The sequence below is a fragment of the Girardinichthys multiradiatus genome, chromosome 13 (assembly GCF_021462225.1).
Source record: "Girardinichthys multiradiatus isolate DD_20200921_A chromosome 13, DD_fGirMul_XY1, whole genome shotgun sequence".
NCBI classification, from domain to species: domain Eukaryota; kingdom Metazoa; phylum Chordata; class Actinopteri; order Cyprinodontiformes; family Goodeidae; genus Girardinichthys; species Girardinichthys multiradiatus.
In genome coordinates this window covers 2,608,247-2,635,030 of record NC_061806.1, presented here as the reverse complement: position 1 = coordinate 2,635,030, position 26,784 = coordinate 2,608,247, and the positions used below count along the sequence as shown (strand labels likewise).

At 40.7% G+C, this 26,784-nt stretch overlaps 1 protein-coding gene across 5 annotated transcripts; it reads left to right on the top strand.

Annotated features, from left to right (window-relative positions):
• The first annotated feature begins 175 nt into the window (after positions 1-175).
• On the top strand, positions 176-26,371 carry LOC124879613 (replication protein A 32 kDa subunit-like). Of its 5 annotated transcripts, XR_007041063.1 has the most exons (11): positions 192-532; positions 607-659; positions 760-861; positions 3,428-3,541; positions 3,632-3,703; positions 3,793-3,903; positions 7,998-8,105; positions 22,724-22,821; positions 25,814-25,867; positions 26,062-26,148; positions 26,253-26,371. XR_007041063.1 is itself a non-coding variant. In XM_047384301.1 (9 exons), the coding sequence occupies exons 1-9, from the start codon at positions 520-522 to the stop codon at positions 23,687-23,689; spliced, it is 747 nt and encodes a 248-aa protein (XP_047240257.1). In that variant the 5' UTR covers positions 233-519; the 3' UTR covers positions 23,690-23,937. The 5 variants fall into 5 exon arrangements, 4 of the variants coding, with proteins under 4 accessions (XP_047240261.1, XP_047240259.1, XP_047240257.1 ...); XM_047384301.1 differs by lacking the exons at positions 25,814-25,867; positions 26,062-26,148; positions 26,253-26,371 and adding an exon at positions 23,614-23,937 and having other exon boundaries at positions 233-532; XM_047384305.1 differs by lacking the exons at positions 22,724-22,821; positions 25,814-25,867; positions 26,062-26,148; positions 26,253-26,371 and adding an exon at positions 8,637-9,192 and having other exon boundaries at positions 176-532.
• The last annotated feature ends 413 nt before the right edge of the window (positions 26,372-26,784 follow it).

Below are 26,784 nucleotides of genomic sequence, written 5' to 3'. Positions count from 1 at the left end.
ATCATTTGAACAAAATGAGATGATCAGCATGATGTTCTTTTTAACTGGTAACGCACTGGATTTTTGTTTTTTATCTGTCTGGTTTTCCCACTCTGGAATATCGAGACTATGAATCCTGGGCCAGTGCCCCACCCACCTCCTCCTATGTCGGGAACATTCGCTGTCAGATAATGAGTCACACACACGTCCCTGTTCTCATCATGGCTATGCATGGTACTTTGAAGATATTAAATGAAGTATAAAATCCACTGATCAGTGTTGGTTGTAAATGAATAGAAATGAGCTAAAATAACTGAATTCTGGTGAAGAAATGAGGGATGTTGTGTGAATCTGACTTCTGTCATCAGACTGGTTCTCCTCAGCTCTGCGCTGCCTCGCAGGTGATTGCTGTAACTCGACTCACCTGCTGAAAAAATTGCAGTTTGAGCTCAGTGTCCTGTTCTGTTTACTGCTGGGCATTTACTGATGAAAGCCTGCAGCTGCCAGTTTATATTTAGATGATCCTGTTTGACCTTTGCCATGTGGAATCAAGGTAAGTGGTACATCTCTAAAATCTTCTGTTGAACATCCCTCACACACATTTAGACCCTTGTTGCCCTGATATAGGCTGCAGTCATTCCATTGTTGGAACCTCAAGCTACAAAACTGCACCATCAAAGGTACATGTCTGCTGGATCAAGTAAAAAGATCCTTAATTTCCAAGAGAAAGTTTATTTATTGAATTCATTTTATTCTGCTCCCTCACTGTCCTTGCCACAGAAAGCCCACCTTGAGATTTTTCCCTGCACCGTATCTCAGCTGCTGGCTGCTGCTCAACTCAGCAATGATTGCTTCACTATCTGCAACTGTGAGCTCAAACAGGTGGGTCGTTTACTTCAGGGATCAGGATTTAAGGAGAAATTGTAAGTTTGCATGGGGTGGATATTTAAGGACATGCATAAAATATAGTTTATTCTGTGATCATACATGGAAAAGTATAAACTAAATTCAAGACCTAAATTAAATGAATAAAAATGACTGAATAACTTACCTATAACTTGCTTGATCTCTCAAATAGGTCAAATAAGTCTTTGCTGTGTTTAATTGGTCTGCTTTCACACCTACTATTTACAGTAAGCTTCAGACAGTTACTGATGACAGAATTTAGCCACCTATTCAAATACCTGATTGCAAACCAGCCAGCCAGCCAGCTGCAAGGCAGGGTACTCCCTGTGCAGGTTAACAGTCCATTACAGCGCAGCTGAACATTAGAGCTTTGTAAAACACGCCTCAGAAACATAACTTCAAATGATGAAACTGCTAAATGTTCAGCAAGATAATTCTGAAATCACATCTAATTACCATGTCTAAAACAACTTCTTGCACAAGTCTGGTCATGCAAACAAATCTGCAGTTGAGATTGATTGGCTGATTAACAGAAAATGTCAGCCCAACAAGAAGGCTACCAGTTGAATCAACGGCAGGGGATGAATTACCTGGTTTAAGAAGGGAAGTGAACACAATGTGTGAAAAATATTTGTTGTTCCCAGCCAGCTTGTACTAAAAACCGGAGCGAGTATGAACAGATTAAAGGAAACATCCAAATGGACAACTCAAGGCAATATGATTTAAAATACAAAAAAGAAATAAGCAACAACAAGACAAATGGCCAGAAATTGTCTGTTTGCGACTGAACCTTTGGAAATGGGCTGACAGAAATGACAACCTTGTCAAAACACCTGAAGAGAAGAAGCAAGGTTCCAGTGGACGAAAGAGAAAGTCAGACTGAGGTTAAAAGTGGGTTTTAGTGATGAATCTGCACTGGCTGAGGCGGTGCTGGAGCATTTGTCTGTCGTCAAACATACAGCCTGAAGAAAAGCGGCTCATTTCCACAATGAAGATGAGGGGCTGTGTTTCAGGTAAAGCAGCAGAGCAGGTGGCAGTCAGCACCTCAGCTTTTTCTATCAGTTTAAAATAGGGCTGTTGGCAGTCATATTCTAGCATAATGATGGGGAATTTAAACTTTTCTTTAGCAAAGGCTGAACTGCTCATTGACCCAGCAAGCAAAGTGCTGCCCACTATATCCCACATTAAAGGGAAGAGAAAAAAAATCCTTTCCTTGTTAAAATATTAGACGGCTTCTTTACTGGATCAGCTTGACTCCATGGGTCCTCAAGGTTCTTGCCTTTTTTTTTTGTTTGTTTTTGCTTGTTTTAGAAACATGCTGTCAGGGAGACTTTCACTAAAAACTGCATTACAGCATTTGCTATAATGCTCCACAAGAGAAAGAGGTGGGTCAAAAAATTAAAAAGGAGAGAAGGATAAAGAGAATAGAAGATAACACCCTAGAAGTCTGCTTCTACACCTGCAGAATAAGAGAAAAACAGAGGAAAAAAGAAAAACCACAGGGATGAACGATAAATGCATAGATAACGTCACTGAAAATGAATGCAAGATGTATTTAGTGGCAACAACAGCTCAATATAGATTATATTTGTGTGTCTATAAACACCTGAATCCAAACTCTGTGGGTGTGAGTGTGAGCGCGCCTGTGTAAGGTTTCTTCATAAGAATAGTGGGCATGAGGAGCCACAGACCTGCCCCCAGGAACCGAGGCAGACAAGGAGGAGCTCTGAGCCACAGACATCCAAACACCCCCCAGAGCATGGGAGGACCACTGCCAGGATAACCACCCCTCATGAGTACACATACAAACACTCACCCACAGACCCAATGTAAAGACACACAGAAATAGATACTGTACACTCATTTGCACTCCCCATACACTCTCCATTTTCCCAGGTCCCCTAACCCAAAAGGGGCAACCAGCCCCCGAAGGTGGTCTCCTTCATTCTGGGGTGAAGACGGGGAGACTGCCCGAGCAACCAGTCCAGACTAGGGCCAGGTCCCACCTGAATTCCAATGAAAAAAACATGTAAAAAAAGTGGTCCACCCGGTCCAAAGGAGCCAGCCAACCAGAACCGCCCTAGAATGAAATGGCCCCAACCCCCAAATGGATTCCAATCTCCCATGAACATCCCATCCTCCATGAATCCCAACATGACCACAGAGCCACCCCTAACCAAAACCCAGATCTTGAACACATGCTCCCGAACACAAATGCCATGAATCCTCTCCCCACTATCGGGTTCTTACCAAAGAACCTGGATCTGGTTGAGGTCATTCTGTTTTGTACTAGAGGTTTACTCACCGCTACTGTTAAAGGACAAAATGAGTCTGACTGAAGGTTGTCAGTTTGTTGAGGCTGTCAGCAGAGGCATTTCAGCCTCTGCCAAGTACACATTAAAAAGTTGACTATCAGCTGATGAAATGCATACGTTTTTTTTAAAGACAGATTGGGGGATCTGTATCTGAGGGTAAATTTGAATGTTTGGTACAACTATAATTAAAACCAGTGCTCAGTATATCTTTAAATGTCTAATTTTAGGTTTCTGTTGTTGGAATCATCAGAGGATTTGCTCCATTTGTGACCAACGTTCAGTACTCTGTGGATGACATGACTGGTCCACCCCTGAATGTAAAGCGTTGGGTTAACGTGGAGGCCAGTGCTATTAATGATCTCTTGGAGAGACGTAAGGTGGGCATAGCATGGCTATGGTCAATGATCGGTTCTAAACTCTGATGTTTACAGGACTGTTCGCTGATGACCATAGCTTCTCCAGGAACGTATGCGAAGGTGATTGGAAGCCTACACAGCTACAGTGTAAGCACACTTTCTAGAAAAGCAGGCTGTAAGAGAAGGAGAGCACTGGGGGGAAAAATACCACACTGCCTTTTCTTCTCCCCATTCAGCAGGGACAAAGGTCATTACTGGCAATGGAAATCCGATGTATAAAGGACCTGAATGAGATCAGCTCCCACATGTTGGAAGTGGTACAAGCTCATATGAAGCTTTTCGGAAAGGTATACAGTGATGAATTTCTGCTGCTTTTCAAATTATTGTTATATTAAATCCAATTTGTAGGCCTTTGTTACACGGTAACCAACACTGCACAATTGAAGAAATTCAATTGAGTTTTATTTGTATAGCACAAATTCACAACACATGCCATCTCAAGGCACTTCACAAGGTCATTTGAACCGAATCATACAGATCTCAAGTCCAGTACATACATTCCAATTAATCCTCACACTGTAGTCAGATTCAATTTATTATTCACATAAAAAGATTTAAAGATTTAAAAAGATTTTCTATCTAAGAAAACCCAGCAGATTGCATCAAGTCGGTAAATTGCAGCATTTAATCCTCCTACACATACAGTGCAGCATGACAGACTTGTGTGTCTGAAGTTTACCTTTTTTATCACCTGTCCACCACTCTTACTCCAGACATCTATACTTACTATAGACTTCTTTCAAATCAGCAACTCTGTTATGAAGGAGATATGTGAGGAACAAATTAATCCAATTTTCTCAAGCGAGCTTGCACCAGTAACGATAACTTTGATGAAAAAACATTAACACCACTTGTAAAACTTTGAACGTTGGGGTTAATAATTGGTATGCAATAAGTAATAAAATAAGTCTAATCAATCTAACAGACTATTGTAACATCCAAATTAAGGGGGTTTATCTTTTCGTTAGATGCAGAAAAAGCTTTTGACAAGGTTAATTAGAAATATACATTTTCAAATTTGGATTTGGACATCCTTTTTTTTGTGTGTGTCATGGATCAAGCTGCTTTATAGCTGCCTAATGCTTGTATAAAATCATATGGCCAAATTTCTGAGAGCTTCAATCTTGAATGAGACCCAGGAAAAGGTTGTCCACTCTCTCCCTCTCTGTTTGCCATATTCATTGAACTACTGACGTAGTGGGCTGGTGCCTGCCAGGCATGTAGGGAGCTCTGGGGTGTCTCCCCTGCTTGCTGCCTGGGGTGGGTGCGGGCCCAAGGGTACAGGGTCCTGGACCTAGCCTGGGTGGCTGGAGATGGCGGTGTGGCTTGTTGGGGTGTAAGGCTTCCTTGGGTCAATGTCTTGTGTTTATTTGCCTGAGACTGCAGAGGCTTTCGCTGCTTTTGGGTGCTGTGTTGCAGGCCTTCTACCATTCTTGCCACTGTTACAACTGTGCACCTCCAGGTGACTCACTCGCTCACTCCAGCTTCTCTCTATGGTATGCCTGAAATGCTGTGACAGGACACTTGAAAAAGAACACACAAGAAAAATGATTATGAAAAAAACAAAACAAAGTACAGTAGGACAAATAGTGACTCGTGTATTTCCCTGCTCTTCTGACTGAGCCGCTGCATCCTGACTCCGCTCTGTAGCGTTTTTTTCTTCTAAAGCCCGTGGTGCAGGTGTGTTTTTTCGAGAGAACATAGTTATTTGTAGTTGATGTCGCTCTTTTTTTCTTCTGGGCAAAAATATTGTTATAAACCGACATGCCACAATCGATTATGTTTGAGAACGGCTGATCAAAGGGTCCCATTCTTGAGCTGCTCGCTGAAGTTCAGTGGCCATTCTTGGCATTGTTGCTAAGCGAGTGTTAGTCCATCCTCCTCATCTTTATCCACACTTGTGTCCTCTTCTTCCTCTTCTCTTTCATCGCCGCTTGGTGGCTTTGTCATTTCTGCCAGGTCTGCATCGGTCAGCGGATGTGCGTCTGCATCAATCAGGGCATTAATGTCATCCAGAGTCATGTCATGAAAGCCACCTCCTCCAAGCTGTTTAGCGAGATTCACAGCTGTATCTACGGCAGAGTAATTGATTTCGTCAAGTGAGCCTCCGGTTGGGTTTTGCACTGCCTCTGGCCACAGTTTTTTCCAGCAGGCATTTAAAGTTTTAGTTTTCATCTCCTGAATGGCCCTCTGAATATTTTGGAGACATGATGCGATGGTGTATCCACGCCAGTAGTCCGTTAGTGAGAAATCTTGATCCAAGTCCATAGCCTCAACAAGATGTTGCAGGATGTTGTGTGTATAGAGAGCCTTGAAAGCACGGATGATGCCTTGGTCCATGGGCTGAATCAGGGATGTAGTGTTTGGCGACAGAAATTCGATTTGCACGCCATCATCCGCCAAATCATCAGCGTGACCTCCGGCGTTGTCGACGAGCAGAAGCACTTTAAAGTCTAGTCCTTTTCCTCTCAAATAACACTTGACCTCCGGGATGAAACAGTGTTTGAACCAATCCAGATTGGGCGCTTTTGTCATACAAGTCTTTGCATTGTGCATCCAGTAAACGGGCAAATTATCCTTAATTTTATTTTTCAGTGCTCTGGGATTTTTAGACTTATAAATAAGCCCTGGTTTAATCATAAAGCCTGCAGCATTTCTGCACATAATCAGAGTCAAACGATCTTTTTGGGTTTTAAATCCTGTGGCTTTGGCTTCTTCCTGCATGATGAAGGTGCGGGAGGGCATTAGTTTCCAAAATAAGCCAATCTCATCCATATTAAAAACTTGTTCAGGCTTATATCCCCTTTCCTCAATGATCGCTTTCAATTTATTGTTCACAAACGCTTCTGCTCCAGCGGTATTCGCAGAGGCGATCTCTCCATGCAGAGAAACATTTTTAAGTCCAAAGCGTTTCTTAAATTTTTCAAACCAGCCCTTGCTAGCATTAAATGCGCTTGGTACTGCGTGAACAGCACTTGATGATGGCCCAGTATCTGCATCCTCCTCCTCTTCCCTGTCACTGTCGCTGTCAGCAAAGGTTTGATACAGTATTCTAGCTTTTGTGCAGATAACATTCGTATCCAGTGTAATGTTTTTATTTTTCTGCAGTCATTAATCCACAAAGCTAATGCAGTCTCCATCCTTACCATGGTCTTGTTGCAGACAGTTGCAACCCTTTTTGCATCCTTATTAAAACTTATTACTGCTGTCGTCCTTGTGTTATTTTCCTCCTTCTTTATGGAACGAACGGAAGATTAATTAATTCCGTAATGGCGACCTACAGCCGCATAGCTTCTACCTTCCTTTAGCATGTCCAGAAGTTTAACTTTTTCTGCGATAGTTGGCATCTTCCTCTGCCTTTTGGGCCCGACCGCAAGTACCTTTGTTGGTGCAGAACGTTTTGTCGACATTACGGGTTTTAGAGAAACTTGAAATTGCAAGAGAATTTGTAAACATAAATTTGGCAACCTGTTTTACGTACGTGTACATATTAAACCGCAACATTATTGACACACAGGTAGAGAAGAAGCGGAGAGACTGTTTAGCCAATCAGAATGCAGAACACAATGCACGATGCGAGACCGTGAAAGGTGAACCGCAATATAGCGAGGGTTCACTGTATTCACATAGATAAAGAGAAGGTGTTTGTGTTTATTTTGTGCAAGAGTGATTTGTCAGTCAAAATAAGGTGAAAGTTCCCCACGTTTCGGCAGAAGCGGTTGATTAAACAGTGACATCTATTAAATACTTATCAACTATTACTGAGAATTTACTAATTGTAATTATCAAGGGCTTTGAGCCACAATTACAATCCCAGAGGACATCTCTGATTTTGATTCATAAGGATTTTTGGTTAAGAAATTTATTTTGTCAAATTATGATTTTCAATTATAATTATTGATAAATATTAATTAATAATCATAATCCCAACAGCATGACTCAGCTAAGGTTTTGTGATGGGCTGGAAGCTGATTTGACAGATTCTCGCAAATCTTGGACTAGACTCAATGGTGTGCTTGGTATCTTTTTGTTTTGTACATTACATTATTTAGTAACCTTAGGCTTAAATTTAGTTTTCAAATACTTGCTGTCCAATTTAAAAGGCATGAATGTCACTAATTATCATTAATGTTGTTCACATAAGTGAATGCACAAAGATTAATGATAATTAATGATAATTAATCTTGTTCACATAAGTGAATGCACAAATACTTTGTTCCCTGTCTGGACTGAGTTTCATAAATTAACACCAGTCACAATGTGGAGTTGAGATCTGGAAACATCACTGTAGACCATAAGCTATGCTTTTATTTTTTATGTAAGTTAATGGTTAATTACCAGTATCTGTTTCACAGTAACTGGTTTTGCACTGTATCTTCAGGTTTTTGATGTGAACATGAACACCACTGTGGTGCCGGAGCCTGACTGGAGCAGTGGGATGGATCCACAAGATGTTTTACCAAATGGTTTGTCCACAGTCCAGGGACAGGTCAGTGGCTTCTAGGAGCAAGTTTAGTCAGAACACTTTTCTGCTCCAAAAATTGTTCATGATGTACAAAGTCTGATTTTTATTTTATTTTTCATTTTGACAGGACATTGTTACATTTTTTTTTTAATCTAACCTGTTTTTGAAACTCCTTTTTTCTTTTGAAACTGTGAAAAGCTCTTACTGTTTTCTTTAGGTGGCAACATTCCTAATCAAAAGTACTTTTTGGCTAGATCGTACAGCTATTGGAGAAAGAAAGTACCCTCTTCCAGTTCAAGGGTTTTACAGTCAGGACATAAAAGATCTAACCTCAAGTTTAGGAAAACATGCAATGGAGTACACACTGCCATTATGTATTAATAGGTGAAACTAAAATGGAATAGCTGAGTGTGTGAATCAGCTTGCAAAATTTCATTTAGCAACAATACCAGTTCAATAATCAGTCTATGGTATAGTGGATCAGTTCTCTTCTTTAGCACATTGCTTCCATTCATAGAGACCTATTTAGTGTTTTCCTCATCCACTGTCTTTCAGAATTGCTGCTGTGTTTAGGACCAGTGTCCTGTAGGTGACCCTGTTTGGGTCAAGCTTTGAATGTGGGACAGATGACTTCACATTTGACTCTAAGGTAGTTCGTGGTTGACTTGACAACTGCAAGCGTCTACAGCGGCTCTTTGAAGAAACCTGTATAAAATGAGCTACAACAACAATTCATTTCCCTTTTGGGATGAGTAAAGTATTTTTGAATTGAATTAAAGGTGCCTAAATCCTTGGCTTCAAAACAAGCCAAAATCCTCACTCTTTCACCACCATGATAGAAATGATCTTACAAACCTTCTCAGATTGATCTGCAGTAGCAATTGCTTTTCTAAGCTCATTGCCATTGTCTTTCCATCCTGGCATTGTGACACTTGTATACTCTAGACCAAGAAACAACCAAAACACCTGTTGGTGATGTTTGCTAGTAATTAATGAAGTGCATTTTATTATAGTTTTACAGTATAGTATTACAGAAATGTCTTAAATATGCTTTAGAAATGTATTTTTTGGTTTCCAGATGTCTCCTGTATGAATAAACTAGTCACATCCATTTCTGGGGTGCGATATGGACTTATTCTTCCACACAAAGGGTCCTCAATTCTTGAAGGTTCTTGGGGTCTTTTCTTAGCAATCTGACCTTCAGTTCTTTCCATACATTTTGGATATGAATCAAGTCAATTATCATCCTAGCAGTTTTACTTTCTTTCCCTGAAACCAAGTAAGCGTTTCCATGGCTATGTGATGACTAGATGGCTACATTGATTGTGGACTTCAGAAAACACAGTGGACCAACACCAGCAGATGACATGGAACCCCAAACCATCGCTGACTGTGGAAACTTCTCACTGGACATAAAGCAAAGTGGATTCTATGCCTCTCAACTCTTCCTTCAGACTCTGGGACCTTGATTTCCAAATGAAATGCAGAATTTAAATTAATCTGAAAACAGGACTTTGGACCATTGAGCAACAGTCCAATTACTTTTTTTTTCTTAGCCCAGATAAGACACTTCTGACGTTGTCTTTGGTTCAGGAGTGGCTTGACACAAGGAATGTGACATGTGTAGCTCATGTCTGGTATTTGTCTGTGTGTGGTGGCTCTTGATTCACCGACTCAAGCCTCAGTCCACACCTTGTGAACCTCACCCAAATTCTTGAATGGATTTCACTTGACAGTCCTTAAGGCTGTGGTTCTCCCTATTGCTGATGCACATTTTCCTGCCACACTTCTTCTTTCCACACAATTTTCTGTTAATATGCTTGGATACAGAACTCAGTGAACAACCAGCAATGACGTTTTGTGGCTTACCCTCCTTGTGAAGGGTCTCGATGACTGTCTTCTGGACATCTGTCAAGTCAACAGTCTTCCCTATGATTGTGTAGCCTATGACCCAGGCTCAGGAAACCTTTGGTGGTGTTTTGAGTTAATTAGCTGATTAGGTGTGACACCATGTGTCTAGTAATGAATATTTATTACAGAATTCTAATTTTCTGGGACACAAAATTTTCTTTACCTGTAAGTCATAATCATCAAAATTACAAGAAACAAAAGTTTGGAATCACTCTGTGTGATGATTCTACAATGAGTTTCACTTTCTGAGATGACTGGCAAAAAAACTGCATTTTACGCAATATTCAAACATTTTGAGATGTACTTGTATGTGTGTATATATAAACTCACTACTCCCTCTCAAAAGCATTGCAAAAAATAAATTTCTTTTTCCACAACAGAAAATGTTCTAGTTTAACTAGAAGTGCTAGACGTGATCCACATCTCTCCTCATTACTCTCTCATCACCCAGTTTCACTTTATAGGAAACGGGTCCAGTCAATGACCCCTGTGTCTCCCTAAGTAAACCATAGCTTTTTAGCCTTCATGTCATGATCTTTGATTTGTTCATATGGGTGCAGTCTGTCACACCTCAAATGTTATCTTCCACTTCAGCCATGGAGCCTTCTCCTTCTACCTGCTTGTCTTCAACCAAATCAGAAGATACTGATGCTCCCTTTGCCTCCACCTTCTACCTGTGTGTCTCAAGAAATCAGGTGAAGAGACAACTGGAAAGACTGAACCGGAATAAGGCAGCCCTAAAATCCTGAAGACCTGTGGTGAGCAGTTCTGTGAAATTCTGCAGCACCTCTTCAACCTTAGCCTCACCCTGGAGAAGGTTCCACTGTTGTGGAAGACCTCCTTTCTTGTTCCAGTACCAAAGAAAACTCACCCATTCGTCTTCAATGACTATAGACCTGTTGGCCTGACATCCCACATCACGAGGGTCCTAGAGAGACTCCTGTTGACCCACCTGAGCAAGCAAACAATGAACAATCAGGAGCCCCTTCAGTTTGCTTATTGCTTTGGAGTTGGAGTTGAAGATACACCTGCTTCAACAAACCCACTGTCATCTGGACAAAGCCAGCAGCACTGAGGATCATGTTCTTTGATTTCTCCAGTGCATTTAATACAACTAAACCTGATTTGCTTTGTCAGAAACTCCAAAAGACTCAGGTGGAGGCCTCAAAAATCTCCTGGATCAAAGACTACCTGACAAACAGACCAGTTTTTTTGGTTTTTTTTTTACCGTGTCCCGTCCAGCAGAGTAGCACTCAGAATTGTTGTCTGAGTGCCAAGAAGACCAACAGATTTGCTTCCACAAGTGGAGCATTACGACTAACACAACAGTGCTCCAGTTGATATTTATCACATATGTTAAATATCAAGTGGAGCAATTTCTAACTAATGACTGCAAGATGTATTTAGTGGTAACTGCGGCTCAATATAGAGCATCACTTTGTGGCATGGTGTTAAAACAATTATCTCATCTTGAATGTGGATAAAATAAAGGAGATTGACAGAACAGACTGTACTTCTTGAGGTCCTTCACTGTTTGCAGCGAGATGCTGCATATCTTCTTTAAGTCTATTGTGGAAAGTGTGATCTGTTCTCCATCATCTGCTGGGGTAGCAGCATCAGAGCCAGGGACTTAAAAAAGCACGACAAGCTGATAAGACAGACGAATACAGGAGATCGTTCCTGCCCACAGCCATCAGCATCTACAATGGCTCTTTGAAAAATCTGCATAATATGAGCTACAACAACATTTCATTTCTCTTTGGGATTAATAAAGTATTTCTGAATTGAATTTGAATTACGTCTAGTGTACAGTGTAACTTCCTCCATAATAACAGTTCTGCTGTAGGCAGACCCATTGTAGCCTGTTGACATTTTTCCATAATTCTTGTAAATATCTGTACTCTCTTCTCTGCTAATCCATTGCTAGATGTGTAGTAGGGAGTAAAGTTCAAATGGCGAATATCATTCTTGTACAGGAAATCTTGGAACTTTGTACTGATAAAACAGGTTCTGTTGTCTAAAACCAACAACTAAGGTAGTCTGTGGTTGCTGGTATGCAAGCTTTCAATAATGCTACTTAAGTAGCATTACTCACTGCATACATGTCTATCCATTTAGATCCATGTGTATCAATGAACACAAACATGTTCCCCCCTGAATGGTCTGGCGTAATCGTCATAAATCCAGGTCCATGGCATCTCTGGCCAGTCCCAGGGATACAGCGGAGCACATGATGAAGCATTTCTGTTCTTTTGACAGACTGTAGAATAGAACTGAAATATGCTTTATTGTTCCACAGTGAGGAAATTCATGTGTGTCAGCAGCAACATATTGGGTACATGGGAGCATACAGGTACTCGAACATGTAAAAAACTAAAAAAAAAAAAAAAAGTAAGACTACTACTGTCAAGGAAAAATATAAAAAGGAATATGACCTCAATTCCAATGAACATGGGATATTGTGTAAAATGTAACTAAAAACAGAATACAATGATCCTGACAAACATTGTTTTTTTCTCAAATATTCACTCATTTTGAATTTGATGCTTGCTGCCTGTTGCAAAAAAGCTGGGACAGGGGCAACAAAAGACTGGGAAAGCTGAGAAATGCTCAAAAACCTGTTTGCAACATTCCACAGGTGAACAGGTTTATTGAAAACAGGTGAGCGTCATGATTGGGTGTCAAAGGCTCAGTCGATTACAAGCAAGGATTGGTTAGTTAGGCAGTCAACAGGTTCGGCAGTCTGTCACTGAAGGAGCTGTCCAGTTCTTCAACAGCTTCATGCATGGGGTGGGAGAAATTGTCCAACAGTGAGGTTAGTTTTGCTGGAGTCCTTCTCTCCCCCATCACGTGTACTTGGTCGAGGGGGCATTCTAGGATAGAGCTGGCCTTCCTGATGAGCCTATCTAACTGCTTCCGTTCAGCTGCAATCCAAAAGATCTCGGTCTGCTTAGCGGGTAGAGTCTGTCCTGACGTATCCTGTAAAGAGCATCAGTGTTAGTCCAGTCCAGTGTCCAGGTGAACACCCAGGTATGTATGAGTCCACCATCTCAACATCAGTTCCCTAGATGTCTACTGCGGTCAGTGTGGGGGGTCTGTGACTGTGAAAATCCACCACCAGCTCCTTGGTTTTCCCTGTGTTGATCAGGAGGTGGTTCCGCTGGCACCACTCCATAAATTCCTTCTGAAAATGGAAGCCTGGGGAGTTGATGGAGAAATCTGCAGTGTAGAGGGTGAACATAAACACTGTCGGCACAATTCCCTGCGGTGTCCCTGTACTGAAGACCTGCATCTCAGAGACACAGCCTCATGTCCTCAGATGGTGGCCTCACAGGTGGCCAGTGAGGTAGTCCAGTATCCACAGGGACAAGTGACAATCCACTTCTAACAGCTCCAGCTTGTTCCTCAGAAGTCCAGGCTTGATCTTGTTAAAAGCACTGAAAAAATCAAAGAACATGATCCTCTCACTGCTTCCAGGCTTCACCAGGTGGGTCAGAGCACAGTGCTGGTGGCGTCAACCACCCTGATCCCAGGATGGTAGGCGAACTGCAGCAGATCTAACAAAGACTTCACCAGGGTGCGAAGATGGTTAAAGACCAACCTCTCAAGGGTCTTCATCAGATACGAGGTCAGTGGTACTGGCTTGTAGCCCTTGGATGAGTGGTCTTATGCACTGGAACCACAAAGAATGTCTTCCACATCTGTGGTACTTTTCCCCTGTTTGTGGAAAAGCACTTGGGCAAGCCTTGTTTGGAGTCTGCTGTACAGGCCTTTACTGTGTCCTCAATTTTATTTTTCAGCCTTGGCCACCATACAGGTCCTTCTCAAAATATTAGCATATTGTGATAAAGTTCATTATTTTCCATAATGTCATGATGAAAATTTAACATTCATATATTTTATGATTTCCGAATGACATGCAGAATTTGCTTTCATCCGAAAAAAGTACTTTGGACCACTGAGCAACAGTCCAGTGCTGCTTCTCTGTAGCCCAGGACTGGGGAATGTGGCATCTGTAGCCCATTTCCTGCACACGCCTGTGCACGGTGGCTCTGTTTCTACTCCAGACTCAGTCCACTGCTTCCGCAGGTCCCCCAAGGTCTGGAATCGGCCCTTCTCCACAATCTTCCTCAGGGTCCGGTCACCTCTTCTCGTGTGCAGCGTTTTCTGCCACACTTTTTCCTTCCCACAGACTTCCCACTGAGGTGCCTTGATACAGCACTCTGGGAACAGCCTATTCGTTCAGAAATGTCTTTCTGTGTCTTACCCTCTTGCTTGAGGGTGTCAATAGTGGCCTTCTGGACAGCAGTCAGGTCGGCAGTCTTACCCATGATTGGGGTTTTGAGTGATGAACCAGGCTGGGAGTTTTAAAGGCCTCAGGAATCTTTTGCAGGTGTTTAGAGTTAACTCGTTGATTCAGATGATTAGGTTCATAGCTCGTTTAGAGACCCTTTTAATGATATGCTAATTTTGTGAGATAGGAATTTTGGGTTTTCATGAGCTGTATGCCAAAATCATCTGTATTAAGACAATAAAAGACCTGAAATATTTCAGTTAGTGTGCAATGAATCTAAAATATATGAATGTTACATTTTCATCATGACATTATGGAAAATAATGAACTTTATCACAATATGCAAATATTTTGAGAAGGACCTGTACATAACTCCCGGCTTTTGTTTTGGACACCCCTGGATCACATTGATGATGCTGCCTCAAAACATCCTCCTGGCCCGGTTTTGACACGATCACTCTTGGACCCCATGAAACACACCCACCCTAAATACTGAGTTAATCTTTTCTCAGTATATACTCTATATGGGGCAAAATCAGTTCAAGTTCAGCAGACCACCCTCTTTTCAAAGTCTCTCTCTTGTGAAAGGACTAGATCTTTGTGTCCATGCTTTCACGGGAGTCACTAATGTGATGTCTCCAGCACTGGAACACTCTCTTCTAGCCCCTCTTTTTCAGGCTCCTCTGGCAATCCGCAAATGGCTTGGTTCATCTGCATTTTTCTTTACACATTATTGTGTACTCATAGGGTCTCAAGGTTGTGACTGTCTTTGAACTCTTGGAGATTCAATGTGTGGGACTGCACGTACGTCACTGAAAAGCGATAACAGCTTGTGATCACTCACTGCTGTGAACTTCCTTTTGTAAATATGCTCTTTTAAGCATCATATTCCAAACATCACTACTAATGCTTCGTTGTTCAGTTGTGAGTTGTTTTTCTCTACTGCGTTGAGTGTTCCGGAGATAAATCCTATTGGTCGTTCTGTTCCAACCATCATGTGACGTTAGAACACTGCACTTATATAGTGCTTTACATACCTATAGTGCTCACAGTGCTGTAGAGGTCCAAAAAGAAAACATAAGCAATAAAATTCAAGATCTACAGTTAAACTAATAAAATAAGACCAGTTCAAACTATTTAAAAAGTTTAGAGAAAAACTATTAATAAAACCAGCCTGAAAGTTCTGCTAAACTGGAATAAAAAGTTATGGTAAAAAGAGAAGTCTTTAAAGATATTTAAAATCAAAGTATGGGCCATCCTTTCAGTGAGTGGGAGATCATTCCAAAGTTTGGGAGCCACAACAGAGCCTCAACCCCTCCTCTCATGGTAAACGGAAGAGGGCTGGCTTTGAAAAAAAACAGGGGGGCCCTTAACTTTGCCAAGTATGTCCTTGAAAACCTCCCCATGCTCCGTTAGGACCTCTTCTAAAGCAGGTGTTGGTAGCCCTTATTACCAAAAGAGCCATTTTGCTCCCTCTTCCACCAAAGAAAAATAGTGTGGAGGCACAAAAGATAGCACAGCTAATAAATGTTTAAATTTTTATTATTTTTTATCAGCTGTAACAATAGAATTCAAACAAGTGCAGTGTACGTGTGCAGGTCTACTTAAAAATAAGTTAACAATGAACTACGCAGGCCTTTTTAAAGTCCTTCTCATATTCGTATAAATTCAAATAAAACTTAGCCCACTTTAATATCGAAACCTCTTGTTGCAGCTTAGCTGTTTTAGTAAAGTAAACGTAAAATCAGAAACGTTTTTTGACAAGTCCATTTCAGGGTGCTCTCATCCTCTTCTGGTTTCTTTCTCAGCCAGCAATCAAGCAAAGCACCTGAACATACAATAAAAAAAAAAAACGACATCAACCCCGCGTCTAAACAGTCCTTTTTTTAAGTAATAGGCATTTAAATGCTATTGTTCATTCCTGTTTAATGTCACTTCTGTTTTTCAAGTTCGATTCTGATCTTCCCTATGTCGAGGTGATTCCAAACACGGGTTCTTCATGTATTCTCCATCTATGAACGAATCCCCCTCCTTAGGATCTCATGGGCTGCCACAAAACTAGCAGCTGTAGTTGAGTTTGGAGTTGATCCACTTCTTGAAAGGATGTTTGCTCTGCTTTCTGTAGTAGTTCTGAAAAAGCTCTTTTCTGCTCATCCTCAGTTGGGTGCTTTTCAGAAAATACTGAGTGCTTGTTTTGAAGACGTCTTTTAATGTTACATTTTTTTATTGATTTACTAATTTCTCACCACATATCAAGCATTCAAGTAAGCCAGCGTCGTTACCAGTAAAGACAAAATAATCTGTTCATACAGAATTAAACTGTTTTCTTCAAAATTCTTTTTTTGGGATCTATTCATGGTTAACTTACCGTGGGGATCACAACCTCAAGAAGACCCTTCCAAGTAAAGGAGATGGCAACAGGTGTGGATGTGACATTTATTTTATATTAACATTTTATTAAACCCCGTTTAAAATTCAACACTAATGTATCCCCTCGACCTCCAGCACAACTAGAACCGCGGGTTGCCGCCTCTGCTCTAAATTATCCTTTGTTCTGATTTGGTGTAAATTTCAGTGCAAAAGAACAGTTGCAAACAAGTGACAAGTCAGTCTAAAACTGTGAGAACAAGTGACAAGTCAGTCTAAAACTGTGAGAACATAAAAATAACAGTGAAGATTAGGTGAGCTGTTTAACCAGCTGACCCAATGGATGAGCATATTTTTACAAGCTAAATGTTATCTGTTAATGTCAATCTTTAGTTAGCTTTTGATTTAGCTAGTTACATAGCAATAAAATAAAGCTACACACTAACTCGGCACCATGCACGTAGTTGCAGTAACGTTAAACTTAAACTTGCCTGTTGAAATCCCAGACACAGTTCCGTCCTCGGTACTCTCTGACGAGGCTGAGTCAGGTGGTGGAGATTTTGAAGCACGCCACTCCAGTTTTGTACTGACCACGGGCTGCTGAGAGGAGGATGACTGTGCTGGCTGCGGGCTGCTCTTCTTGCAGTCAAACACTGAGCAACTTTCTGCTTTTACATTGATCCCTTGCATGGTTAGGTGCTTAATCAAATTAGTCGTGTTGCCAGCCTTGGCAACAATGTCTTTTTTGCATATATTGCATTGTTCACTATTGGCATCAATCTTTCTAAAGTGAAGCCACACTTTTGACGTCTGTAGCATTTTTAAGTGGTACGATGACGCTCGCAACCAGTTCACAACACAAACACGTGAACCCCGTCTGTAGGCGTAACCACATATGCATTTTTCCTGGGTTACTCAATCACGTTTAACGTTACAGCCAATCACCGAAACTTGGCACCGAAAGAGGAGGCATGTTTTGATACTCTGTAAAACCGTTGCATTTCGGTTGGTACCATAAACGAACCGAAGTTCGGTACCCAGCCCTACTGCAGTCTTCTTGATGATGGATGAAAAGAATCCAAGGACTGTAAATCTTTAACATTGCTGCTGATCGTCTCCATGGGCTGAGCCAGCTCCAGTGCCTTATCAAAACTTGGTTGTTGTCGGAGCCAGACCTAATGCCGGACGTGGTCATCTCCAATCCCACAAACAAGTCTGTCACTCAGCATCTCTGACAACTTCAATTCAATTGAGTTTTATTTATATAGCGCTAATTCACAACACATGTTGTCTCAAGGCACTATACAAAGTCAATTCAGTCAAATCATACAGATTTCAAGTTGGGTACATACATTTCAGTTGATCCTAATTAGCAAACGGTCATATTCAGTTATTCAAATTGGTTAAAAAGTTTTTCTATCTAAGGAAACCCAGCAGATTGCATCCAGTCAGTGACTTGCAGCATTCACTCCTCCTGGATGAGCATGTAGAGACAGTGGACAGTCACTGGTGTTGACTTTGCAGCAATCCCTCATACTGAGCATGCATGTAGCGACAGTGGAGAGGAAAAACTCCCTTTTAACAGGAAGAAACCTCCAGCAGAACCAGAACCAGGCTCAGTGTGAGCGGCCATCTGCCATGACCGACTGGGGGTTTGAGAGAACAGAGCAGAGACACAAAGAGAACACAGAAGCACTGATCCAGGAGTACTTTCTATGGGAAAGAAAAGTGAAACATTAATTGTTATAGCTCCTTTAGAGGCTTCATCTAGGAGAGAAAGACAGCCAAGCAGATAAACTCTGAGCCAGTTTTCAGGTGTAGAGTATGAAAGGGAGCACATAGAGTTAGTCACAGTAGAAGCTCAGCCAGTAGCCATGTCTAGGAGAGATGGGGTTAAATACAGGAAGACAGGGCCAAGTGTATCATTTGTATAAGGTGAGCATTAAGTTTCTGGCAGCAGCAGCTTGTCAGCATATTTGCAGTCCTGCGATAACTTCCTCAGCACTGCTACCATCCCATAACTGTGGAAATAATGAAAAAATCGTCTTAAAAAAAATCAGCCTGACAGCTCTCACCTGTTCTCCTTTCTGGATCTAATCTATCAATAATGTGATTTTTAAACCTTACCTCACACCCTGAAGCTGCCCCTGGCTCTAATAATATTTTTTTTCACTAATCATTTAAGACCTCACCTGAGCGCTTCTGTTTCTCCACCTTTTAGTGCTTCAGTTGCCTCACTACTTATGTAATATCATTCTCCTAATGAGACATTATTGCAAATAATATCTAATATAATGTCAGACGTGTTAAATAGCTGAGTATGATTAGGACCTCGTGATGTGTAACCGTTACTCACACTGGCATCACTCATCACACAAAGTCCCGCTGTAGTTTAAGCATTTTCTTTGGTGGTGGCATTTTGCGGAAATAAGATGTCAAAAATATTTGGATGGTGTTGCCACTTGGGAACACTGACAAAGTTAACAGTTCAGGAATGGACAGGTGCCCATCCCAGGATTAAGGTGGCTTAACAGATATGATTTCTAAATATAAATGTAAACTAACAACACGTTATAAACCAGCCATATTCATGACAACATTGCCTACAGACAGTTTCACCTCATTCAGAGGTCTCTGATCAGACTATAGCTGATAGCGCAGTCTCCTGCATCTGCCCCGCTTCCCGTTGCGCTTTCACAATAAAAGCACATGAGGTAAAGATTTGAAAACCAAGTATTTTTCTCCACTGTATAATTTTTTTAGGGGGGACAAAGGCTCTGAAACTCCTGTCATCTGTCGTGGCTCACAGCCACGGGAGCTTAGCTTTTCTTCTTTAGTGAAGGAACAAGCTAAAGACAAAACGATTGCATAAGTGAAGATGATTTGGCTAAGGTAGAGTAAGGTTTCCATAGTAAGCCAATCAGAGGCAGTGTTTAGTTTACACACAGACAACAAACGCACACAGCCGCCCTGCTCAGGCAAACTAGCAGCTGTAAGCTGCAACAATGGTGGGTCTGGAGGGAAAGATTACGTTTTCAAAGTAGAAGTACAGAAACTACTTTATTCTCCTTGAGGTAAAAGGCAAGAATGTACATGTGAAGTAAATATGAAAAGTTTGGTCTAAGTAGCCTGCTTGTCTATGTAATTCCACTTTATGCAACTGGCTTGTGAAACCTCAGAAAAAAATCTAAATTTACATATTTAAACTTAAAAAAGGAATACAATAGTTAATTTCCCTGTTAACTAGTTACTTTTATAGTGGAATGTCTCACTTGCTAACTCAGTTACATTTTGGGAGAAGTAACTATAATTAAGTACTAATTACTAAAGTAACATGCCCAATTCTGCTTATAACTGACCCTTCAGTTATGAAAAGTCTTCATATGAAACTATTTTATATGTGACACCAAACTGAAAAGCTACAGCTTTAAATTTGTTTAGAAATGCAGCTGGAGCCATTGTCAGTAGCATGTTTTGAAACAATAAAACTTTTGGGGAAGTGTTTTTTTTTTTTTTTTTTTTTACCAAGTGTGCCACTCTGTGCAATACTGTGGTAATATGAAAAGTTTTCATAGGCCAGCAGTTAAAGTAGCAAACATTGATCTCAAAATAGCAGCAGGGATGCTTCCTAAATACAGATTTCAGCTGCTTTCTGGACTTTCCCTGCCTTTCTTTACATCAGTTTCCTCCTGTGTTCAATATTTCCACTTCTTCACACATAATTTATGAACCGCTTTGCTATGATTTCTCTATTTGTGGATTACTTGGGTCATCAACATCTGGTGTTAATTTCTTGTCAAATGATGTATCGGAAATGCACTATACACCAAGTATGTCTGTCTACTTTTATGTGAACTTGACATCTTTTCTTCATCTATAAGGTCCAGTTTGTTGATGGAGCCACCGTTGCCAGCAATAGCAACATTAACAATTCTGTAAATATTTTCCACAAGGTTTAGGAGTGTGTTCATAGTTGGATCAGGAAACCAGAACTGCAGCCTCCGTTCTAATGTTTTCTGATTCATCCCAAAGGTGTTCAAGAAGGTTGAGGTCAGGACTCTGTGCAGGATAGTCAAATTTCTTCACAGCAAACTTTATACACCTGCAGCCATGGAAGTGATTGGAACACTGGAATTCATTGATTTGGTGGTACTTTTGGCAATACAGGTCCTTCTCAAAAAATTTGCATATTGTGATAAAGTTCATTATTTTCCATAATGTAATGATGAAAATTTAACATTCATATATTTTAGATTCATTGCACACTAACTGAAATATTTCAGGTCTTTTATTGTCTTAATACGGATGATTTTGGCATACAGCTCATGAAAACCCAAAATTCCTATCTCACAAAATTAGCATATTTCATCCGACCAATAAAAGAAAAGTGTTTTTAATACAAAAAACGTCAACCTTCAAATAATGATGTACAGTTATGCACTCAATACTTGGTCGGGAATCCTTTGGCAGAAATGACTGCTTCAATGCGGCGTGGCATGGAGGCAATCAGCCTGTGGCGCTGCTGAGGTCTTATGGAGGCCCAGGATGCTTCGATAGCGGCCTTTAGCTCATCCAGAGTGTTGGGTCTTGAGTCTCTCAACGTTCTCTTCACAATATCCCACAGATTCTCTATGGGGTTCAGGTCAGGAGAGTTGGCAGGCCAATTGAGCACAGTGATACCATGGTCAGTAAACCATTTACCAGTGGTTTTGGCACTGTGAGCAGGTGCCAGGTCATGCTGAAAAATGAAATATTCATCTCCATAAAGCTTTTCAGCAGATGGAAGCATGAAGTGCTCCAAAATCTCCTGATAGCTAGCTGCATTGACCCTGCCCTTGATAAAACACAGTGGACCAACACCAGCAGCTGACACGGCACCCCAGACCATCACTGACTGTGGGTACTTGACACTGGACTTCTGGCATTTTGGCATTTCCTTCTCCCCAGTCTTCCTCCAGACTCTGGCACCTTGATTTCCGAATGACATGCAGAATTTGCTTTCATCCGAAAAAAGAACTTTGGACCACTGAGCAACAGTCCAGTGCTGCTTCTCTGTAGCCCAGGACTGGGGAATGTGGCACCTGTAGCCCATTTCCTGCACACGCCTGTGCACGGTGGCTCTGTTTCTACTCCAGACTCAGTCCACTGCTTCCACAGGTCCCCCAAGGTCTGGAATCGGCCCTTCTCCACAATCTTCCTCAGGGTCCGGTCACCTCTTCTCGTTGTGCAGCGTTTTCTGCCACACTTTTTCCTTCCCACAGACTTCCCACTGAGGTGCCTTGATACAGCACTCTGGGAACAGCCTATTCGTTCAGAAATTTCTTTCTGTGTCTTACCCTCTTGCTTGAGGGTGTCAATAGTGGCCTTCTGGACAGCAGTCAGGTCGGCAGTCTTACCCATGATTGGGGTTTTGAGTGATGAACCAGGCTGGGAGTTTTAAAGGCCTCAGGAATCTTTTGCAGGTGTTTAGAGTTAACTCGTTGATTCAGATGATTAGGTTCATAGCTCGTTTAGAGACACTTTTAATGATATGCTAATTTTGTTCGATAGGAATTTTGGGTTTTCATGAGCTGTATGCCAAAATCATCCGTATTAAGACAATAAAATACCTGAAATATTTCAGTTAGTGTGCAATGAATCTAAAATATATGAATGTTAAATTTTCATCATGACATTATGGAAAATAATGAACTTCATCACAATATGCTAATTTTTTTAGAAGGACCTGTATAGAGTATATTTATTGAGAAAATCGTTGATTTATTCAATACTTATTTCACCTGTTGTTGTAGAACCTGAAAATTGGAAGAGGAGATATTTTTACAGCAGGCTTGACCCATCAGCTTACAGAAGATGGTTACTGACCCAGCTTCAGTGACGTGGTGCTAGTAATTGATCTGCCAGTGCTTCCACCCAGGTGGTAATTTGTGCATCTAACTGAGCTAAACATCAAATCAGCTACGCTTTGCTTGCTTGTTTTTGTTTTAGTTAATGATCCAGTAGTTCGGTGATAATGATTCAGTGACCAACTAAATCTAGCATTTAGGTCTGTACATTGTTCTTCTCTTAGGTGTTGCATCTTATCCAGATGTTCTCTGACCATGATAAAGGCATCAGTTTCCACGACCTAAGAACAAAACTGGATTACATTAGCATGCGAGACATCAGGTACCTCCACCTACACACTCCTTTTTTCCCCCCAAAATATTGCTATTTATTACTTTTAGTTCCATTAATGTTATTACCTAAGATTTATGTAAGTTTTAGACTTTAAATGTTTCAAATGGTTGAAATTCGGGGTTTATAAATGACCGAGTTTTACAGTAAAAGTGATGAAGGGTGGTTACAATGGTAAAACTTCCTTGCTGGCTAAGAAAAATTAGCTTTGGCTTGATTAAAAATACTAAACATTTCAGAATTCTTGCAGTCAGATCAGAACAATCCAGAACTGTACAGATGTATTTAATTTTCAGACTTTTCAGACTGAAGCAATAAAATGTTATCTGCAACAAAACAATTCTTGGTAACACCACCTCTGATATTTTAATCACTTCCTGGAGCAAATAACCAATTATGTTGGACCTCCTCTCTTGTGAGAGTTGAGCCAAGCAAAGACCTCCTTAACATGTGTATGGAAAATGTTCAAAGTCTGCACAATTTATTGTGATGCCTTGGGATGTTCAGGTTCAGACTGACTTCATCATAGCAGTTTATTAACATATCAAACTTAGTTCATGTCACAGAGATGTGATTTTTATTTGGTGATTGTATTTCTGTATCATTTTTGTGTGTTAGCAGATATGCTAACTACAGTAGTATTTTAATTATTAATCACTTAATCTTTCTTGGTTTTCTAATCACTGAAATAATCTACAACCAGAACTATGGCTGTACAGTATGTCCTAACTACATTATGCTAATTTTAGGATTTTAACTAAGTTGATATTGTTTCTCATGCAGATCTTCCTTGGCTTTTCTCATAAATGAAGGTCACATCTTTTCCACCATTGATGAGCATCATTTCAAATCAGAATAACACTAGCTCCCATTGGGAAATTGAAGGATAACTTGTTCTGGACTACATGCCAGACAAAGCTTGATTATTATTTTGTTAAAACTGAATCACAATCACTTTTATTGTAAATCGCTACTAGAGTAAAGGTATGCTCAGACTTTAGTTGTACTATGTATGTACAAATTTTGTGGGTTCCCTACACCCTGATCTGTTTGCTGCAAATAAAAATCCTAAATGCATGTGTATAACACACACTTAAACAACTCCTAGTCCTAGTGGATCGTTTTATTTCCATTTATATATATTGCATATACAAGCATTATTAGTTTTTAGTTCATATTATTTTGTATTTTTAAATGTATTTATTGTTTTACTCCAATTACTTTAATGTGACAGTCACACAATAACAGCACACTACACTGACAGGAGGTGGGGCATCAGCTTCCATAACTCCACCCGTCAGTGGAAACACAACAGGTACCATACAGAGTAGAGCGAGACCAAGTGGACGGAAGTGCGCTGCCTAAAACGAGCCAATGGAACTTAGGAGGGCGTGTCTGTCTTTACCTATTGCTACTGCAAGCAGTCTGTGGGAGTTTCAGCCAGATACCCGAGCGAACCACACAAACAACATGGATTGTTTTTCAAGCTCGAACCGAACCATTGGTCCCGCCCCTTAAAGATCACAGAGCTAGCAAGGCTGGTGGCCACTGGGAAATGTCCCAGTGTTCCTGAAGGCCAGCCCACCCCTGGTTCACACTGTTGCTGTTGCACCTTTTCCTGCCACACAGTGAAAGACCGTTTAAAGGCTCAGCAAACCTTTTCAGGTGTTTTTGGTTAATTGGCTGATTAGGGTGTGACACCATAAGTGTCCAATAATTAACTTTTTTACAGTATTCTAATTTTTAAGACAGAATTTTGGTTTTTCATTACCTTTGAGTCAATCATCAAAAGTACAAGAAACAAAGGCTTGGAATCACTCTGTGTATTGATTCGATATAATCTTTCTGAAATGAATGGCAAAAAGAGAGTTTATTTAATCAGGTAACATTCCCTTCAAATTAAAAATAATTTATATGTATGTGTTTATATGTATCCATCCATCCATCCATCGAAATTTGAACCATCCATCACAACCGCCCCGGTAAATCGAGAACTTTGCGTTTTGACGCGGCTCTCTCTTCACCACGACAGACCGGTACAGCGCCCGCGTCACTGCTGACGCAGCACCAATCTGTCTATCCATCTCCCGCTCCAGTTTTCCCCTCATTCGTGAACAACACCCCAAGATACTTGAACTACTCCACTTGAGGCAGGACCTCCACTCCGACCCGGAGTAGGCACTCTACCCTTTTCCGTCTCAAGATCATGGCCTCGGACTCAGCTTCCTCAGTGGAAGACGTGTCGGTGGGATTGAGGAGGTCTTCGAAGTACTCACAACGTCCCTAGTTGAGGTCAACAGCACACCCTCCCCACTGTAAAAAGTGTTAGTGGTGTACCCCCAGCTCCTGCTGTCATGGAGGTGGTGGACAGCAGCAGTAAGGAGTCAGAGCGGGAACCTTCAGGTAAAATTTAAGAGCACAAAACACACCTGCAGGCTATGCTTTTAGAATACTTTGTGCCTCACTCATGACGATCTGTATACAACTAACTTTACAAGCACAGATTATTTAAAATGTTCATTTCATTTTACAGAGCAGCCAGAATGAGTGAGACGGTGACAAGTACAACAATAGACATGAAAGTCAAGAGAAGCTATTTGATTGTTTTTCCTGACCCCTCAATCCAAGGATTTGGATTTATTTTTAAGTGCCACCTAAATCAGACAATTCAGAATATTTCCAAATCATTTGCTGTATGATGCTATGATTGTTCACAATTTTCTGTTTACTACATTATTCAAAAATTTCCTTCATCAATTTGATCACTTCAGCATGTCTCTACAATGTAGGAAGTAATAAAAATAAAGAAAAGATGAAGACAAAGATGTGTCTATACTTTTGACTGGTAGTGTGTTTGTGTTGAGTGGGTGTATGTGAGCAAGTTTGTCACCTGAAGATGTGCAGTAATTTTTGACACTGTTGTTGGTACCTGTATCCCTTTAAAAAAAAACACATTCAACTGAACCCTGTTTTACTTCACCAGGGGTGCCAACAAATGTGCCTGCCATTGTAGATCAGCAATGCTTTGAGAACCCTAGTGAGTGATATACATTCTGTACTGTGCAGTTTAATGATTGACAAACATAAGAAATGTGTGATCATGATCTATGCGTATTATTTTACCTTTCTGCCTTAATTAAACATGAGTCATTATCATAACCACCCCATTTTGTTCTTGTTTCTGTTTTCCTGACCATAATCTTCTTTTTTACAATTGTATTTGCTCAATAGTGGATTTCCCTGATAAAATATGAGGAAAATGTGGCAAAGAACAGTAACTCTACCTGTAATAGACCGTGACAGGGCTGTGAACTGCAGGTGAACACCAACTTCAACAGAACTAACAAAAAAAAAAAGAGATCCATGTCAGTGGAATCAGTGTCTTTAAATTTTTCCCTATTTTTAAACCTTTTCTTTCACAGCTGCCACCATCATCAGATTTCAAAGAAACAGTGAGAGTGATGACCAAAAAGGATATGGCTGTTATTAGTATTCATCTGTGCTTGATATTTGTATAATAAAGTATAATATATAGCTCTCACTTGGCTGTGTGTGAAATGATGTGGAGGAAGATTAGTGGGTCCCTGGAGAAATCCCCTGCTGAGCTTACCTTACTTTCATGTTCCCACTTTAGTAAGAATGCTGCCAATGCTGCTGTCTATGCCACAAAAAAAGCCCTTGAGAGTGCTAATTAATAAACTTTATTTTATTTCGAAGCAAACTGGTTGTGATAGCACACTCTAAATGTATAATTTTTCTCCCATGTTGATGAAAATATCTTGTGAAGATCCAGAGCACCTCTCCTTTCCTTTTGATTTGTGACAGCTCTTGTTTGAAAGAGCTCAGTTCATCTGCAGCACTTTGCAGGTTTATTTTGTCTTGACTGCTATGCAGTGTGTCCAAATGTTTACATGACCATTGATATTAATCATATTAAATTTAAGCTTTTAATGT